The 16314-nt window shown below is 42.2% G+C and overlaps 1 protein-coding gene across 6 annotated transcripts in view; it reads left to right on the forward strand.

Moving 5' to 3' along the window:
* The window catches only part of BRD1 (bromodomain containing 1), a 373526-nt gene that overhangs the window by 307303 nt on the left and 49909 nt on the right, over window positions 1-16314 (forward strand). For 3 of the 6 annotated variants that reach the window (XM_065743543.1, XM_065743548.1, XM_065743549.1), the window contains exons 1-2: window positions 9660-9994; window positions 14022-15402. In XM_065743543.1, coding sequence (XP_065599615.1) covers window positions 14036-15402 — 1367 coding nt within the window. In that variant the 5' untranslated portion in view covers window positions 9660-9994; window positions 14022-14035. Of the gene's footprint in view, window positions 1-8707; window positions 8889-9658; window positions 9995-14021; window positions 15403-16314 lie in introns of those variants that run through there. The other 3 variants (XM_065743545.1, XM_065743544.1, XM_065743546.1) reach the window with 3 other exon arrangements.

Below are 16314 nucleotides of genomic sequence, written 5' to 3' on the forward strand. Positions count from 1 at the left end.
CAGCTAACTTTTCTCACTGGTCTGCTGACTGATAATGTGGTGATTATTTAACATGCGATATTAAGAAATAAAAAATATATTATCTCAAAAACATCTCTTAATGAACTATACAGCTGATGCAACATGATGTATTTAACATGGAATTTTGCAGTTACTCTCAGCATGCCATGAAAGGAATATGAATGTGACAGCTTTTTTTTTTTTAACAGCTATAACTTTCAAGAGCTTCCAATTTATAGTTGAAGAATAAAAACTTTTCTCTTTTTATTTGTAATACACTGGAAGTTTAAAAAAATTCGGTCTCATCAATCTAGGTGAATTGGGACCAGTAAAACTCCTCACAAGCCTTAAATTGATATGAAGGATAGAACAAAGAGGTGATGGTGATCTGATGACATGACTGCAAGGAAAGAAATCAACTGCAGTTCCAGGGGAGGGCTCCAGACTGCCGGCTTGTGGTGGGTGTTGCAGCAGTGCTGTAGTGCTAGTCTGAGGATGCCAATTCTCCATAAAGCATGCAGTTAGGTGTAAATGGGGGGGGGAGGGGGAGGGAGGTAATATACTGGCAAGGTGGATATTAGAAAAGTATGCAAGGCATCTTGACAGTAAGTAGCTGAAATTCTTTTTTAAGCTTGCCTTTATTTTATAAACACTTCTGATTCAGATGCTGTGAATAAATGCCTTTGTTTGCACTTTTAACTTAACTGACGTGAATTCAAAGTGATCTGATATTAAATGAGTATCTGAAATTCATTTCTCAGTCCCTGGCATAAACTGCAGATTACCTATCTCCCTGTTGTGTTCTTGGAATGTCATAAAGCAAAGAAAGCATTCTCCCTGAGAAGTTGTGTGGATTTTCCAGATAATGGGTGTTACAGGTTCAGAGAACAAGGAGATGTCACTGCAGTAATGGTAAGTAGCTCTTTGTCATTCTCAATACAAGGGAGGCCAAAGTAAAAGCCTAAAATTGTTTGGCAACTACATTATAGCTGAATGTCTACTTCTACTGTGGCAGAACATGAATAATCCTGAAATGTATCTGTTTCAAAATTCATGCATCTGTGTCAGTATTCTGTTAGAAGTTATGATTTTAGAGATTCAGTTGCTGCAGACAGGGCTTTGTGTTCTATGGTCCCAGAGTCACTCCAGCCACTGAGCTGTTCACCTTGAGTTTTCCATCCATGATAGTATAATGTTGATACTGCAATGATAAATTGATGTAGTTCTGCCTTTCTGAATTTGTTTACTACTGGAGACACCTTACCAATATACCAGTGTTGGGAGCAGTACTCATTTTGCTGTTGTTACCTTGTTTTAGCAGAATTTATCTCTAAAGTTGTTCTTATAAAGTTATTTAATAGACCAAATTACTCAAACCTTTAACTTCATTGTAAACAACTTATATATCAGTGATGCATTTTCCAGATGAAATTTTAAGAAAATATTTAAAATCATAATTCTTAAGTTGGGCACAAATAATTGCTGCATCTTGTATGCACTGAGATAATATGTTAAATAAAACAGTCCATTTTTCTGCTTGTGTAGACTACATCCTCTTCCAGGACTCTGTAGACAGTGGTGACTCAAAATCAAAACTGTAAGATAAAGATCAGTAGTACTAAATTCAGGAGTCCCATTTAGTATCACAAGGGTATGGTTTCTAAGAACACTAACCTTAAGAGGTTGCTTATATAATTAGCGTAAATACTCCTTTAACTTCAGCGGGCACTTGGCTATGCTAACTGCATCCAAACTGTCAAGCTGGATGATTAGAAAAGAATGAGCTATTACACAGTGACTGTGGGCAACTTTAAGCAATATTCACTGCCAAAACCATGATGCCTTTGTGCTTTTCTGTGAATTACCTAATTTGTTATAAACAACTGGCTAATCTCTGTATTATCTTGGATAAATGGCACGTCAGCAATGTAAAGTGTAATTTTGACGAGTAGTGTACATATGGCAGGATATTCACAGAACTTATTCATGCATGGCCTTTATGTGGGGTGAGGATGATGCTGGAATGCTCCAGTTGAAGATTCTACTTTTGTGGCATAGGTTTTGTTTTGTCTTGGTTGCTTTCTTTTCCTCTTAAGATTCTCCTGTGTTAGGAAGCCATATTATGTAACAGAACTGATTTGTATATATGTGATTTTGGAAGATCTCTGTGAATAATAGAGAGATGCATCAGGCACTGGCCAAAGTAGCCAGGTCTGAGACAAGGCAAAAAAAAACCTACTAATTACTGCTTGCTTATGAGTATCAGATTTCTCTAATCAGGGCATATCTTTTTTTTTTTTTTTTCTCTGAAGCAATGAGCTATATCTTTGTTTTGTTGTTTTTTTTTTGTCTTGTCAGTATTTGCATGTGAGTCATGACTTGACTTTTTCTTCCCTTGTTGTTGATGTTGCCTTGCTTTGTAGCTCTTCCCCACAGAAATGAGAAGACATGGCTTTAATTCTGAATGAGCCCATCTATTTTAGGATTACTTCAGCAGTAAATGACTAGGGATTCTCACAGCAAGGCTTACTCCACTGCATGCCATCTTAACCATCTGCAGACCAGGTCTCTATCTTCAAGAATGAATGAGGAAGAAGTAGTAAACTAATTAAGACTGGATTTGTCTCACTGCGATTGGATAGAATTGAATAGAAATAGAAAGTAAAGTAACTCCAAGGGATTTGTTAAATGAAGTTTCTAAGTTACCAGACTTGATGGAGGCAGTAAGTAAGATTTCTTTCTTTGGATAAAGACTGATTCCAGGGTACAGCAGAGGAACAGGGAGTATGAAAGGTATGTGAGAAATTAAGAATATATATCTAGCCATACTGTTTACATGGTCTGTGCTTGCTTGAAGTTACTTGAATTCATGTTAAGTGAAAAGTCTTCTGAAACAGAAAACTAATGAGGACAGCAAGCAACAAAAATTATGATTGATTTCAGAAATACATCATGTCAAGTCTGTCTTTGCAGAGCATTTTTCCTTTGTCTGTGGCTTTTTTTTTTTAATACAGTTTGCATTTCAAACAATTTCAATTTCTTGTTCTGCTAACTTCCTATAAATTCTGCCTTTATCTGCTATTGAGTTTTCCTCAGCACATCTTGGGAAGAGGAGAAAAATCTCAAAATACATCGTAAATTGCTTAGCCACAGTCTTTTGTAGTTCTTTGCTAAGTATATTTTTAGAACACTTCACGTGGCCATTACTATTTTGCTTTTTCATTCCCATCCCTTACCAGTAACATGTTGTCTTGCCTCTGCTAGTTATTCTATGGGATGAAGACAGCCACTCCAATTTTAAACAGGTAGCTTTTTTTGCTGTCTAAGATACTGATGCCTAATAACTAGGAATGTTAATGGGGCACTCAAACACTGGATTTACTTGCTAGTTGCCTTTCTTACACTGGCAGTTGTGCTCATCTGGTTGTGCAGTGAAGTAGTTCAGGGGGCTAAAGAGAAAATCTGTCATATGTTTATGGAAGGTTATAAGGATGGCTGTTACTGTTTGGCAAGGATAACTTCCCAAAAAGACCTTTGTGGGTGTACAGGATATATTGAAAGTGCCAAACTGCAAACACCAGGAGTTGAATAATTCTTGCTAAAGAGGCAAGACAGGAGAGACAGGGTTATAATATTTCCTTGTATTAGGGCTCTATCTGCTCTTTTGTACACAACAGTATAATTATACATGAGCGCAAAGGATTTTGCTCAAAAGGTTGGGATTTTCTTCTCAGCTTTTGAATCTTACCTGACAACAATCCTGAGATTTCAGCAATGTAGTTGATATAAGTTCTATGGCTGGCTGTCCTGATTCAGAAAGGATGAATATGTTGTGTCTTCTTCATTAAGCACATTGGTGTTCTGCTATTTAGACATCCTGCAGATGAGCAGTTTGGTAAGCCCTATGCTTTTGTTGCAGCATTTTGTGAAAATTGAAATTTCTCTGGTTTATTTTTTAGTGAAATGTAACATACATAAGCTTTAATGTAAGCCTAATACTGATTTTGTTTTCATCTTTGCAGTATCTGCAGCAGTGAGTTCAAGCCCCATCTTCCTTACGTCATTCAAAGGTTATGAGCACATTTTGCAGAGAGTCTTATAACTGCAAAATCCCAAAGGTATGTGATGTTAAAGGAGTCAAGACAGCAGAAGGATAAAGAAGGGAAACCTACTTTCTGCCTGTCAGTTGTGCCTCTCCAAGAACTGTTTAACATCTTGTTGTGGCTGAAGTGACAGGCTATGAACCTCTTCTTGCTGAAGGTGACTCCAAGCAGTAGTTCATCCAAATGTTTAAATGGAAATAAGGTAAAGGCCTTTGCATAGCAACTGTACAGCCTGAAGACCACTCTGTCAAATGGTCTTAATACTTTTAGTGTTATCTGTAGATAACATTCCACAGGACTGCTTAGCAGATGAGAGTCGCAGAGCTATTAGCAAGCAGGGATGTAGCTTGAGTTCTGGTGGAGCACAGATGATAAAAGGGCTCTATCTTTATCAGTACTGTAAGAGGCACTGACAGAGAGTGCAGTCTGTTTTGAAACTCATTTCAGAGAAGGCTGTTCTTTTGGATCACCTTGAAGTGTTCTGGAAATATAAAGGGTCTCCTCATCAATTTTATAAATAACAGCTTTCTTTCCAGGGAAGATAAAATGATGCGTATAGAACATAAGTTAGTGAGGCCAAAGGAAGCAAAAAAACCTTTTGTTCCATAGCAGTTGGTGAACATAAATGAACACCTATGTTAATTCATCTTAACTCACCCTTTATTAAAACATGTCCAGAATCTTTGGGATCAGAGGAATTAAAAGGAAAAGGCATGTTCCTTCTTAGCCAAAGAACAAAAAAGATATTAACTAATCTAGTGGCAAAAAGGCTCAAGACTTTTCTTCCATATTTGAAGCTAAAATGTTCTTCCTTGTTCTGAAATTGTCATCTCAGGCTTTTGACCATAAATCTCACTCAGTCATGTATAATACAGAAATATCTTTCTGCCAAAGTATTGATGATGCCTAGGGGATGGATTAGTGATACAATAGGATACATGGATTTGTCTTTCAGTTAAGTAGCTCCTAAAGACCTGCTAACAGAGACGCAGGGAAACTGTGCCACTTCAGAGATCAAGGATAAGTGTGGTTTTGTCAGCTTGCTGCTGTAATATTTCTTGTAGTGGGGTTGAGCATCTTATTCACTGTGTATGTTATCCAGGTTTCTGAGGTTTGGGAACAACCTTTCTTTTGATAACAGCTGGCTCTGCACAGTCATGCTCCTTGAGTAATTTGTCAGTGCCACAACTGATGAGGTAAGTGAAATGGAAAAGGATGTCCCTGCAGGATGTGAGGAACCATAGTAACGTTGTATATTACTAGACAGTATTCCAGGGAGGATTATTAATTATGCATTGGTGAGTGTGCAGAAGTAAACCATAAAGAGGGGAAGCGGGCTCTGGAAACTTTGTATGGAAAGTTTGGTTTGCAGAATTACTCAGCTGTTGCAAGTCTTAGTAAGGTTAGGCCAAGTTGTTGTGATACAATGAAGACCCACGCACAGATGTTATGGCAGTGCAAAATGTATAGTTCAGGATTCTTGCAGGTTCTAAAGATTGTGTGGAGTGGGATCTGGCTCTTTTCATTTTATCAGTCTGTTGTTCAAACAGGGAAAAGGGTATAGAGTCCAGTTCCATCCAGTGAAGAACAGCATCGCTGCAAAATAAGTGCAGCAGCAAGCCTGAGTTGGTCTCTTTTGATCTGAAACAAAGATGTTACTCTGCAGGTGCTACACTTGAGCAATGTAGCAATGTCTCAAAACTTGATCCAAAGGGGAAGAAGATGCCAAAGCAGGTGAACAGCCTTTATGTTTATGCGATTCCTTAATCTTGAAATATTTCTCTTGAGAATTTGATAAGTAGCACAGGTAAAAGTTGGTAAGCAGAAGATATTCCATCTGTGGAAATCCTTCTCACAGAGTGAGTCAGCAGTGGTAACTTGAATCAAAACCTGATGCTGCCAAGTAGGGGTGTGTTGATTGTGATGGAGTGGGACCAAAATTGCATGCTCACTGAGCTAGTGCCAAAAACAGGCTGTGAGGGTCTTGCTGCCCTCTGAACCTTTATCTTTTTGCTTGTAATTGTGTGGTGTCCCATTAGAGTTGTTTCCTCCTTTTCCAAAAATGAAATGAATACTGTTTTGAGGCATTACATCTCACTAGTGAGATGGAGCAGGCGAGGAAACAAATCTTTGAGATTATAGCAGTGTATAAGTTCATAAGTTCATAAGTTCATAAGGTTGGAAAGGACCTATAAGATCATCTAGTCCAACCATCCTCCTATCACTATCTCTACCCAACTACTAAATTAAGTCCTTAAGCACCTCATCTAAACGCTTCTTGAACAGCGCTAGGGATGGTGCCTCAACCACCTCCCTAGGCAGGCCATTCCAGTGCCTGACCACTCTTTCAGAAAAGAAATGCTTCCTGAGGTCTAATCTAAATCTTCCCTGGCGCAACTTGTGGCCATTCCCTCTCGTCCTGTCATTACTTATCAGGGAGAAGAGGCCTACCCCCTCCTCACCACAACCCCCCTTCAGGAAGTGGTAGAGTGCTATAAGGTCTCCTCTGAGCCTCCTCTTCTCCAGACTAAACAATCCCAGCTCCCTCAGCCGCTCCTCATAAGACTTGTGCTCCAGACCTCTCACCAGTTTTGTTGCCCTTCTCTGAACACGCTCCAGGGCCTCAATGTCCTTCTTGTAGTGAGGGGCCCAAAACTGAACACAGTACTCGAGGTGCGGCCGTACCAGAGCTGAGTACAGGGGGATGATCACCTCCCTGCTCCTGCTGGCTACACTATTTCTAATACAGGCCAGGATGCTGTTGGCCTTCTTAGCCACCTGTGCACACTGCCGGCTCATGTTGAGCCGAGCATCAACCAACACCCCCAGGTCCTTTTCCTCTCTACATTCTTCAAGCCATTCTGCCCCAAGCCTATAGCATTGCATGGGGTTATTGTGGCCAAAGTGCAGGACCCGGCACTTGGTCTTATTGAACCTCATCCCATTTTGCTCAGCCCAGCTGTTCAGCCTATCCAAATCCCTCTGAAGGGCCTCCCTACCCTCAGGCAGTTTGACACATCCTCCCAGCTTTGTGTCATCTGCAAACTTACTGAGGGTACACTCAATTCCCTCATCTAGGTCATCAATAAAGATATTAAACAAGATGGGCCCCAAAACTGACCCTTGGGGGACACCACTCGTTACAGGACGCCAGCTGGACTTAACTCCATTAACCACTAATGCTCAGGACTTCTCAAATAGACCAGATAATACACTGTTGCATTTTTTGAAAGAATATGAGCTAACCTACTGGTATCTAACACTGGGGATCCTGATTTGGTAGGCTATATAATGTCATTGTGTCAGGCCTGTTAGGGTCTTTGTGCTGTTGCTGTGAAGTGCATTTTCAGGATTACATTAATTCTGCATCAGAGCTTGAATGGTCTATAGGAGAAGTCCTTATATCTCACTGTCAGTTATCCTCAGGAATGAGTATCAAGAGCAGTGGTGGACCCTGCCTGTATGTTAGTACTTTGAGGGGAGGTTACTGCTTTCATTACAGGCACCAGGAAATGAAACTCAGTCGTCCTTTGAAACTGCAGAGAATCTGAGGATCCTGGAGGCCTTTCTGTATTATTAAAGTAGATTAGAAGCCTCTCATTTCAAATCTTCTAGGAGATCAGGTCCTGGCACTGCAACACATCATTCTGATTGATTCAGGCTGTGCTGTAAGTCTTTGGTCAATAGGTCATGGGAATCAATGATGCCGCCTCTATAATGGAATGATTTTGGAAGTACCACTTCCTGGTTTTACCAGCATGGAGTTTCAGACATGACACCTTATGGACAGCATGTTTTCACCAAACACGCTGTGCGTACAGGGAAGGGAGAGCTGGACAATGAATCTCAAGAAAGTCACATAAATAGAGAGATACTGGAGAATAAAGCATAAGATCAGACAGCAGAAAGATAGTTAAATGGAACAAGTACATAGATGAAACATTGCCTTATTGGAGGGATGTGCAGCTGTGGAATGCTGTAATCTACCTGGCAGAAAAAAGAAACTGGAATAGAGCCAGACTGACTTGTGCATCAGACATGGGAAGAGTATGGATGCCATCAAGCTCTGTGGAAAGCTTGTCTCCAGTTGTAAAGCATTTGTACAGCTGCAGGACAGATACACATATGGGTTATCACTTAAAAGATGAAAAAACATGTTTTCTATCATAGATGGAGTTTTATTATACTTATTATTAGCTTCTTGACAGTATTTATCATTTCTAGTCAGTTTTACAACTAGACTGTGTGCTAACATACACGATTTAGTGCACTGCTTCCTATTTACTATCACAGGCTCAATTCCAACGCACCTTCATTCATTTCAGCCGATGTGCTGTAAAATTTCTGAGGCTGATGATGGTATATGTGGTCATGTAGGTGATATTACCAGAGAGCAATTCCTTAGAAGCAGTACACAAACACCCAGATAAGCTACACAGTTTACCCATCCAATCATGGTTGTTTTGGTTTGTTTTTTTGGTTTTTAATTTAGAAATTGAAGTTAATGGGTCAGTTTGATCCTAAAAATTTATATCTAGGTTGGCTGTTGTAAGCTCCTGCTTTGCTAGAGATCAGCCCACTGCATGGTCCCTGACAGTAAAAAGATGAGTTGGAAGTTACTGATGCTGCCTGTTGTACAGAATTTCCTGAAGTAAGTGACTTTAGCTGTCTGGACTTTCCACAAGTAAGTAATGATGTGTGTATCTATTTCTGATTTTCTAGACTCTTACTTATTGTTGGACTGACTGCTTCTGGGGGCAGGCAAACAGCAGTGTTGGAAATAAGGTGAGAAAGAGTTTGGGGATCGTTCTGAAGAAGGCATTCAGTGATGGTCACTACAGAGGAGCAGCAAAGACCATGCCCGCACTGTGCTGCTTTCCTTCTTACTGCACATAGGTCCTGTTCTGGGTGATGGGCAAACTCATGTGCTGGTCCCAAGCCTGGCTGGCTCAAAAGGGGTTCTTTGAGCGTGTGGGTGCAGCTGTCCTGTGGACACCCACAGCAAAATCCTCCACATCTTCACTAGGGCTATAATGGCTGTCCTAAAAATGGTACGTTAACAAAGGGCAGCCTTTGCATGGAGAGCTACAGGTGACACAACTGTGCTCAGCCGAAATGTAAGGTTGTTATTGTTACCCAAAAGCAGAAGTGTGACTCAGAGACCCCGTGAGAGCAAACCGAAGCGAATTTTCTAAGCTCGAGCTTGAACTTTGACCAAAGAAATAATAAATACCGATTACTCGTAGTTCGGAGCCCTGGTTTTGCGGCCCTGACCCCCTCCGCCCCGCTTTTCCCTCCTTTCTCCGTTTGCTGCCGTTTAAACGCCCCTGCGCTGAGGTACTTCAACGCGCGCTGAAGCGCTCCGTTGCCGCCAGCGCGGGGTCCGCCCGCAGCTCCGCGCCCTCCGCCAGGCCCCGCGCCGCGCTCCGCCATAAAGGGGCGGGAACGCGGGGGGGAGCGGCGGCGCAGGCCCCGCCCGGCGGCAGCAGCCGCGGCGGGGCTGGGCGGTGCCTGGCGCCCTCACGTCCCTTCCCTCTCCCTCCCCCCCCCGTCGGCGCAGCGCTGTGGTGAAGCCGCATTGTTTGTGCCGAGGGGGGAGGGGAGCTGCCGAGCCCGGGGAGCCGAGCGCCGAGCCCGCAGCCGGACCGCGACCTGCCGCCGCGCCTTACGAATGCGCTGTGCCCGGTGGTGGCAGCAGCAGCCCCGTACCCAGCGCTGGGTACCCGCCGCCGCGGGCAGCGCGGCCCCTTCAGCGCCCGCTCGCCCGCCCGCGGCCGCCGGACGCGGGAGCAGGCGGCAGCAGCGCCGGCGGGACCGCCGCCATTAGACCGGCCGCAGCGTCGGGCGCAGAGGCGGGAGGTCTGTCAGCCGCGCTCCGCGGCTCCCACAACGTGAGTGAAGCCGAGCGGGCGGCGTGGCGGCCGAGCCGGCCGGGAGCTCCGGAGGCGGGGGGGTTGCGGGGGGTAGGGGAGGAAGGGCGGCGGGGCCGGGCCCGGCGCACGGGGACCGCGCGGAGGGCGAGCGGCCGTGGGCGAGGCGGTGCGGGGGGAAGCGGAGCGCGGCGCTCTGGGGGAGGCGCCGCTGGAGCTGTTTTGTCAGCCGCCATATTGTGGGCCGAGTATTTTCGCGGAGGGGAGGGAAGGGCTGAGATGATGGGCCCGGGCAGGAACCATCCTCCCAGGGGCCGGGAGGGGGGGAACGCCGCGGTCGGGCAGGAACCATCGGACGCAGAGGGGTGCGTGCACGCTGCGGGCTCCATGGGCGTGGGCAGGAAGTGCTCGCGCTGGAGCCGGCGGGGGCGGGCCGGGGGCGGCTGTTGGGCGGGCAGAGCCGGGCCGGGCTGCAGCGCACCGCGGCCGTGGCGGGATGGCAGGTGGGATGCGGGAGCCGTACAGCCCCGCGCTGCCTTCCCCGGGCCGAGCTGAACCGCCGCGCTGCGGCCGCCGATTGCTTCGTGTTTCCCCGAGGGCAGTGCTCCTGCCCCGCCGCTCGGTCGCCTGTAAGCGGTGTTTACTTATCCGGCCTCATTGTCTGGGGCTGAAGAGCATTCCTGCGCCTTTCTCTCTTTTATGGTCCGCATGAAAGTGTCCATTGAGAATGGCATTCCCTTCTCCTTTGAGCGGGGACCCGAGGCAATTGGCTTGAAGAGGTGCAAGGTAACCGGGACAGAAATTGTGAAAGGAATTTGTGATCAGAAGCCTGCGCTGTTGTACTTTTCCTGTTGGTTTTATCTCTCCTGCACCTTAATAAAGATATTTCGGCCTCCTCCCGTGCATTCCACACAAACAGCTGTCTGCTTAATCTTGTTGGTTAAGGGGAAGTGTCAGGAGTGCCTCTCTGGCCAAGCAGCTGATGGAATGCTCAGAGGAGAGCTGCAAACTTTCCCGTTTGATCTCTGTTGTTCTGAGGGGTAGAAAAGTGCTAACAAGAGTCGTCTCCTTGTGCTGAAGGTGTGATATCATCAGAATCGAATGAAGTTTGTGTCATAGCTCAGTGTTCTTCGAACCTGTATGCATGGTCTTCATTCCTACGGGCCTGCAGGATGTTGGAGAGGGAGAGGGCGAGGGAAGAAAGGCGTCTGCTAATTAACAAGGAAAAGCAAAGCAATTGCTTGTCATGAATTCCGTATGCAGAAATGTAGTCCTCCTCCAGAATATTCATAGGACACTTGCAACTATTCTTCGGGTTGGGGGTGGGAGGATGAAAGATAAAAAGCTGCCACTTCTTTGGCTTGTGGGACATTGAAGTTATTCATGCTTAAGTTTTTACAAAATCAAGCCAGCTTAGTACCAACTCCAATTCTGTGTTTTCTCTGTTACAGTTTGTATAGTATCTGTTCTCCCATCAAATTGTCATTTGCTTTGTGATTTAGCTTTATTTTTAGATAAGTATTACAAGAAAGATGCTTAGATGATGGTTCAGTCATTTTTTTTAGCATTCTGATTCATACAATTTGACATTTATGACAGTAGTCCTATGCAAGAATGTGCTTGAAAGTATTTTCTTCCTGTTCTTGTTGCCCTCTTGCAGTCATGCTTAAGAATTTCAGGAAGAGAGTGTGAATTTAGAAGTATAGCTTTCTTTTTTTTTTTTTCTTCCCCTTGTAATTCTGGGCTAGACTTGATAATTAAATGTGGGCAAATAAGCAGTTTTTCATTTCTGAAGGCTACTTTCTATCTCTCCTCTAGTAATTAATTCAAAACTGCCCTTGTGGACATGTTGGCTGGTTGTACCTCTGTTCATAGTTGTAGGGAGAGATACTCTAAAAGACTAAACACAGACCTTTACATCTGGACAAAATAGAAGTTAAATTTGAGTTAAACATAATTTAATTGATCTGGGTTCTTTATGTTTGTTTGTTTTTGTTGGTGGCTAAATGCAAGACAAGTACCAAAATAGACCACAAAATGCAGCCATGCTGACATGAATGGGTTACTGTACAGTTACACACCAATGTGTGTTGGAGCTGAAAAATCTTCATTCATGCTAATAAATAAATGAGGGTCATTGTGTTATGCTTCGCCTCTGCGTTACGACATCTACTGTGAAACTGGAAGCTAACTAAACATTTCAGATAACTTATCACTGTATCTAGTTTTTCGACCTTTTATAATAGTATCAGTGAATCAAACTTTTTCTGTGTTTTTAAAGAGAATTAAACTATTTTCTTCCACGCTTGTTTGAAGAGGTGGTGGAATCTTTTTTTTATTCATCTCTTGTTTATAAAGACTGTCAGAGAAATATGATGATTAACCTCTGGCTTTCGAGCTTGTGCTGCAAAAACAAGTAATAAGAATTAAGGAATACCTATATAGAGGTTAGATCTGTGAGTAAAATACTTAAATCTCACATGAATAACAGGCATACCATAGATTCATTTTTTTAAGTTTCTTCTTAGGAAAAGAAGATGAATTTGCGAGAGCAGGTAGATAAGATTCTCTAAAGGACTGCTTTTAATTCTATCTGCCTACATTATCTCTCCCTCCACTAGAAGAAGTCCCTTCAGGACTTTGGGAGTAGACTTGTTGAAAGTGGCACACATTTTAAGTGTTTTGTGTATTAGCCATTGGGGTCTTTGCTGTTTTCTTTGTGAAGTAATTATACTGCTCTGACAATAATCATGCGTTGAGCTCTTGCTCTTTTGACAATGCATGCTAATGTGAGTAGAACTATTTTAACTAACAAATGACATTGACATGAATTGCAGAATTTCTGATTGATGGGAATTAAAATGGTGAGTCTGTAATAATACTTTAAGCAGTTCATTAAAGATAGGTTTGTTTTATTAGTGATTTATCAGGGAGAGAAAAGAAGGATTGAAGAGCTTGAAGGCTTGACAGTAATAGTTCTCTAGTATTTGTCAAACTTGATAGAGAAAGAAATGTCTTAAAGGGTGTAACTATGGAAGCTCTCAGTTAGGATTTTTGTAATCAAATTGCATTCCCATCCTAGTTATGGTGTTTCACGGGGAGGAAAAAAAATAGGGCTTTTTTGTATGATGTATGTAAGAGAGGCTAGCCTTATTCCAATAGGTGCCTTGAAACTTGAGAGTTACATCAGTTTCATTTTATAAAGAGCTTGGATTTGGATTTCAAGACTGGAAGTTATTGAGGGATGAAGGTGTGTATGTATGCACATGCACACACAGCTGCACATTTTGAATGTTTTCAGTATAAATCAAACCTACTTTCCAAGTTCAGTATTTCCTAACTGCGGTCCATACTTCACCATACTTAAATTCTGTTCTTGTCATTCTGTTCGTATTGCTATATTTGAAAGTTTCGCTGCTGAATGAGATTCATATTACTAACGTGGGAGTCAGATAAAACAGTAAAATGTACATTGATGATAACTTTCTGGACATGGAGATGTTGTAATTCTTAAATACAAGATTTGTTCCTGTGGATGTGTAGCTAGGTAAAGATAATAGACTCAAAAGAATTTTAGTTCTAAGTGTGGGGGTAATAAAGGAGCAGTTAATATGATTTTCAAGTTGCGTGGGATACAGTTGTGGGGAAACCTTACTTCTAAAGCTTACTTTTCTTTCGGGATTATGTTAGTTCTTCTAGAGAGGAGATCTGTAAGAAAAAAGTTTCAAGCTGTTGAAAGAAATTGCAAATATTCAGCAAATGGAAATACTGTATTAAAGATTTTCTTACAATGTAGCAGCTATAATTTTTGTCTGAGTGTTTCTTATTCTCTTATTGAGAGATGTTACAGTTGGCTTTTCTTAAGCATTTTTACACTTGCGGATTGTGTGTGTAGCTGTGCGTACGCAGATGTGCTAGGGTTTGTTTTTTGTTTTAAGTTGGGTAGGGAGTTTGGGGGTCATGAAACTGAAGTTGCTTCTTACTATAACAAAACTAATCTTAGATAAATTTTCAGAGTTCACAATTTTAACTATTGCTCTCATTTTAGGGAAACATTACCAAATGAGGAGAAAAGGAAGATGTCATCGAGTATCGTCAACAAGGCATTCCTCTTCCCCATGCAGTATTAAGCACTCCCCCACACGAGAAACCTTGACGTATGCTCAAGCTCAAAGAATGGTTGAAATAGAAATTGAAGGTCGTCTACATAGGATCAGTATCTTTGATCCTTTAGAGATTATATTAGAAGATGATCTTACAGCCCAGGAAATGAGTGAATGCAACAGCAATAAAGAAAATAGTGAAAGACCACCAGTTTGTCTAAGAAGCAAACGGCATAAAAATAACAAAGTGAAAAAGAAAAATGAAGCTCTTCCAAGCTCACATGGCATACCTGCTACAACAACTCCTCTCCCAGAACCAAAAGTACGGATTGTTGAATACAGTCCCCCTTCAGCTCCTCGGAGACCTCCAGTTTATTATAAATTCATTGAGAAGTCAGCAGAAGAACTTGATAACGAAGTTGAGTATGACATGGATGAGGAAGATTATGCGTGGTTAGAAATAATTAATGAAAAGCGGAAAAGTGATGGAGTGTCAGTTGTTTCCCAAAACATGTTCGAATTCCTCATGGATAGGTTTGAGAAAGAGTCTTATTGTGAGAACCAAAAACAGGGTGATCATCAGTCGTTAATTGATGAAGACGCGGTATGTTGTATATGCATGGATGGTGAATGTCAGAACAGCAATGTAATCCTGTTTTGTGATATGTGTAATTTAGCAGTACATCAGGAATGCTATGGGGTGCCATATATACCCGAGGGCCAGTGGCTCTGCAGACACTGTCTGCAGTCCCGGTCTCGGCCTGTAGACTGTGTGCTGTGCCCAAACAAGGGAGGTGCCTTTAAAAAGACTGATGATGATCGTTGGGGACATGTTGTGTGTGCTTTGTGGATTCCAGAGGTTGGATTTGCCAATACAGTTTTTATTGAGCCAATTGACGGTGTCAGGAACATTCCCCCAGCCAGATGGAAGTTAACATGCTACCTCTGTAAACAGAAAGGTGTTGGTGCCTGCATCCAGTGCCACAAAGCAAACTGCTATACTGCATTCCATGTGACATGTGCTCAAAAGGCTGGTCTGTATATGAAAATGGAACCTGTGAAAGAACTGACCGGCAGTGGGACAACATTCTCTGTAAAAAAGACTGCCTATTGTGATGTACATACTCCACCAGGTTGCATACGGAGACCTCTAAATATTTATGGAGAAGCTGAAATCAAAAACGGTGTTTGTAGAAAGGAGGGATCAGTCAGAACTGCTAGGTCTACATCAAAAGTCAGAAAAAAGACAAAAAAAGCCAAGAAAACAGTTGTTGAACCCTGTACAGTTATGCCAACAGTATCTGCTCCTTATATTCCCCCCCAGAGGTAAGCAAACCATCCAAGTGAGAGAAACCATTACTTAATTTATCTGTTTAATTCTAAGCCGATGCTTTTAGATGAAGGCTTAAAAGTTTTTGTCTGTTTCTTCTGTGTCTTTCTTAAAGATCATGCTCAGGAGATTAATGTAAATTATGTATGTTGCACTTCAGTGATAGTGTAAATGCCATAACTTCTTTAAAGGAATTAGTAAGAGGTCTGCCTTGTTATCAAGAGCCTCCCCCCCTTTTTTTTCTTTGTCAGACCAAATCATGTTATGTGCTCTGTTATTGTCTGCTGTACTTTTGAGAATTAACCACAGAATTCAAAATAGCTTATGTACTTGACCTTTCTTTTAAAAATCCAGGCTCAAAGTTAACTGTGTTTATAAGCTGGTAATCTGAACTTCTTTTCCTAAGAGTTCCAAAATGAAAAATAGATTTGCACGTATAGGACTTAAATACTGCTTTTATCTCACCTAACTTAAATATAAACGTACTGTATGGTCTATGTAAGTACAAAAAGTTTTCCAAGAAATAGTTTCCTTGTGGTACAAAATAATTTCTCAGGAGGTTTTTCCTGCATCTTCATTTACTTTTTGCAAATGCAATAGCATTTATGAAGATCTGGGTGAATTTGGTACCCCTCGTTCTTTTTCTTTGGTTAATGCAGTCTTAGTTGTATAACCCAACATGAATGTGCTTTCCCACACAATTAACGCTATCAAATCTGTAGTCCGTAACTCTAGTACAATTTCTTTTGTTGAAGAAAAACTAATGTGTGTGAAAGAGTTTTAATCTTAACACCACGTGTTTGCTTATGAATTTATCCTTTGTAAGAACTGCTGATTCTTTTATTAGTCTATCCATTGCAGTTTTCACAGAAGCTGCTACTTAAGTGCAAAATGTAAACATCAGAGCT

This window comes from Cyrtonyx montezumae, unplaced genomic scaffold (genome assembly GCF_038088225.1).
Source record: "Cyrtonyx montezumae isolate F1298 unplaced genomic scaffold, pur_monq_1.0 scaffold_3, whole genome shotgun sequence".
In the NCBI taxonomy this organism is placed as follows: Eukaryota; Metazoa; Chordata; class Aves; order Galliformes; family Odontophoridae; genus Cyrtonyx; species Cyrtonyx montezumae.